This window comes from Colobus angolensis, unplaced genomic scaffold (genome assembly GCF_000951035.1).
Source record: "Colobus angolensis palliatus isolate OR3802 unplaced genomic scaffold, Cang.pa_1.0 Scaffold10, whole genome shotgun sequence".
Taxonomy (NCBI): domain Eukaryota; kingdom Metazoa; phylum Chordata; class Mammalia; order Primates; family Cercopithecidae; genus Colobus; species Colobus angolensis.
Genome location: NW_012110919.1, coordinates 9887243 through 9889258, shown reverse-complemented (window position 1 = coordinate 9889258; position 2016 = coordinate 9887243). Strand labels below are relative to the sequence as shown.

Sequence of the window (2016 nt, the reverse complement as noted above, 5' to 3'; positions counted from 1 at the left end):
TTTGACAGTTTCACTCTTATTGCCCAGGCTAGAGAGCAATGGCACAATCACGGCTCACTGCAACCTCTGCCTCCCAAGTTCAAGCGATTCTCCTGCCTCAGTCTCCCGAGCAGCTGGGATTACAGGCATGCACCACCAATACCTGGCTAATTTTGTATGTTTAGTAGAGATGGGGTTTCACCATGTTAATCTAGCTGGTCTTGAACTCCTGACTTCAGGTGATCCAACCGCCTTGGCCTCCCAAAGTGCTGGGATTACAGGCATGAGCCACTGCGCGTGGCTGCGATGGTTCTCTCTTACCCTCTTTTTAGGACAGCAGGAAAAAGTCATGATGTTCTCAAGAAGTCAGTAGTTACGTCTTATTGGGACTTCACACACCAACTAAATTTGACCATCAGTACCTTGGGTGTTTGCGAAGCATCAGAATGCGAAGACGGTCTTTAGCCTCTTCAATATTAAGTGGAAGCCTCTGGGAAAAACTCTCATCTTGATCCAATCGTGTGCAAAGATTCTGCAGTTTCATCAGAAGTCCAGATTTGTCTTGTTTCCCAACTGAAACCCAATGCACTCCCCCTGGGAAACAATCTAGGGAGGGAAAGAATAATGAACTTAATTAAGGCCTTTCAACAGGAGTCCTCCTTTAAATGGTTTTACTGTTAAGCATCAGATTTACTCCAATTTTCAGTCCCATCATATCTTCGACCTCTCTTGATTTAGAGTATAAATTTTACGTGCAAGATATTGGTAGGCTTTATATCCTGAATCTAAGACAAGTTGAAGATGTGAAGAAACTGAAGTTTGGAGTAAATTTGTGGCTTGTCAGGAAAATCTTACCAAGTAAAGTTTTATTATCTTTGTCCTGTGTCGTCAATGATCACTGCACAGCAGTTTCTAAACCTTGTACTCCTGACGTTTTGGGATGGCAATTCTTTGTTGTAAGGGACTGTCCTATGCATTACAGGATGTTTAACAGCCTCTTTGGCCTCTATCCACTAGATGCCAATAGGATTCCCCTTCACCAGTACTAACAAACAAAAATGTCTCCAAACATTGTCAAATGTCACCTGGGGGGGTGCAAAATCACCCCTCATTGAGAACCATTGATGTCCTGGAACATATAACTCACCCATTATGGTTTTCTTATACAGATTTAAAATAGGAAATTAGATTCAAGTCTGGCTCTACTGCTTACTAGCTAAGCAATCTTTAGCAAATCATTTAACCTCAGTCTCATTTGTTATACTGAAAAAAGGTTGTCTAGCCCACCTATTTCAGAGTTGCTATGAAAAATTAATGATATAAAATATGTGAAACTGCTATGTTAAGCATAAAGGATTAAAACAGGATGTTAGTGTTATAGATCTGAGAGCAACTTACCAATATTAAGCTTCGAACTAGTAAGCACTAGGAATGGCCATGATTATTATTACTGTTATCATCATCATTGTTAATTGAGCCATAAAACATCTTGAAATATGTATTTTTATTTACGTATTATCAGGAGCCAAAATCTTAAGTCTTCATAGACTATACTTAATCACCTCCACATAAATATACATATATAAAAAAGAGGGGTCCCTATGTATAAAATATGGTAAACAGTAGCATTAGATCATTCCAGTAGCATCAATCATAAAGATTTATGTGATCTTAAACATACCAAAAAAAGCAAAAAACAGACTCAAAGATAAATGAGTTAAATTACACCAAAGGGCAATTTATTTACTGGTATTCACAAATAATTAATTACAAATATAAATCACTATTTTAAAAACTTATATCACCCAAAAGAGATACTTGCATATATGCACAAATATCTATCTACATCAGATATTTATTGGGCACTATTCTAAGAGTTCTATGTATATTCATTCATTTAATACTATAGCACACTATCAAGCAGACACTATTACCTCCATTTTGAAAATGAAGAAACTAGCCGGGGGCGGTGGCTCACGCCTGTAATCTCAGCACTTTGGGAGGCTGAGGCGGGCGGATCATGAGGTCAGGAGATCA

General features: G+C 38.3%; 1 protein-coding gene across 6 annotated transcripts in view; it reads right to left on the bottom strand.

Annotated features, from left to right (window-relative positions):
* The window catches only part of APAF1 (apoptotic peptidase activating factor 1), a 95152-nt gene that overhangs the window by 80964 nt on the left and 12172 nt on the right, over positions 1-2016 (bottom strand). For all 6 annotated transcript variants that reach the window (XM_011934545.1, XM_011934556.1, XM_011934564.1 and 3 more), the window contains exon 5: positions 402-585. In XM_011934545.1, the coding sequence (XP_011789935.1) occupies positions 402-585 (184 nt within the window). The remainder of the gene's footprint in view (positions 1-401; positions 586-2016) is intronic.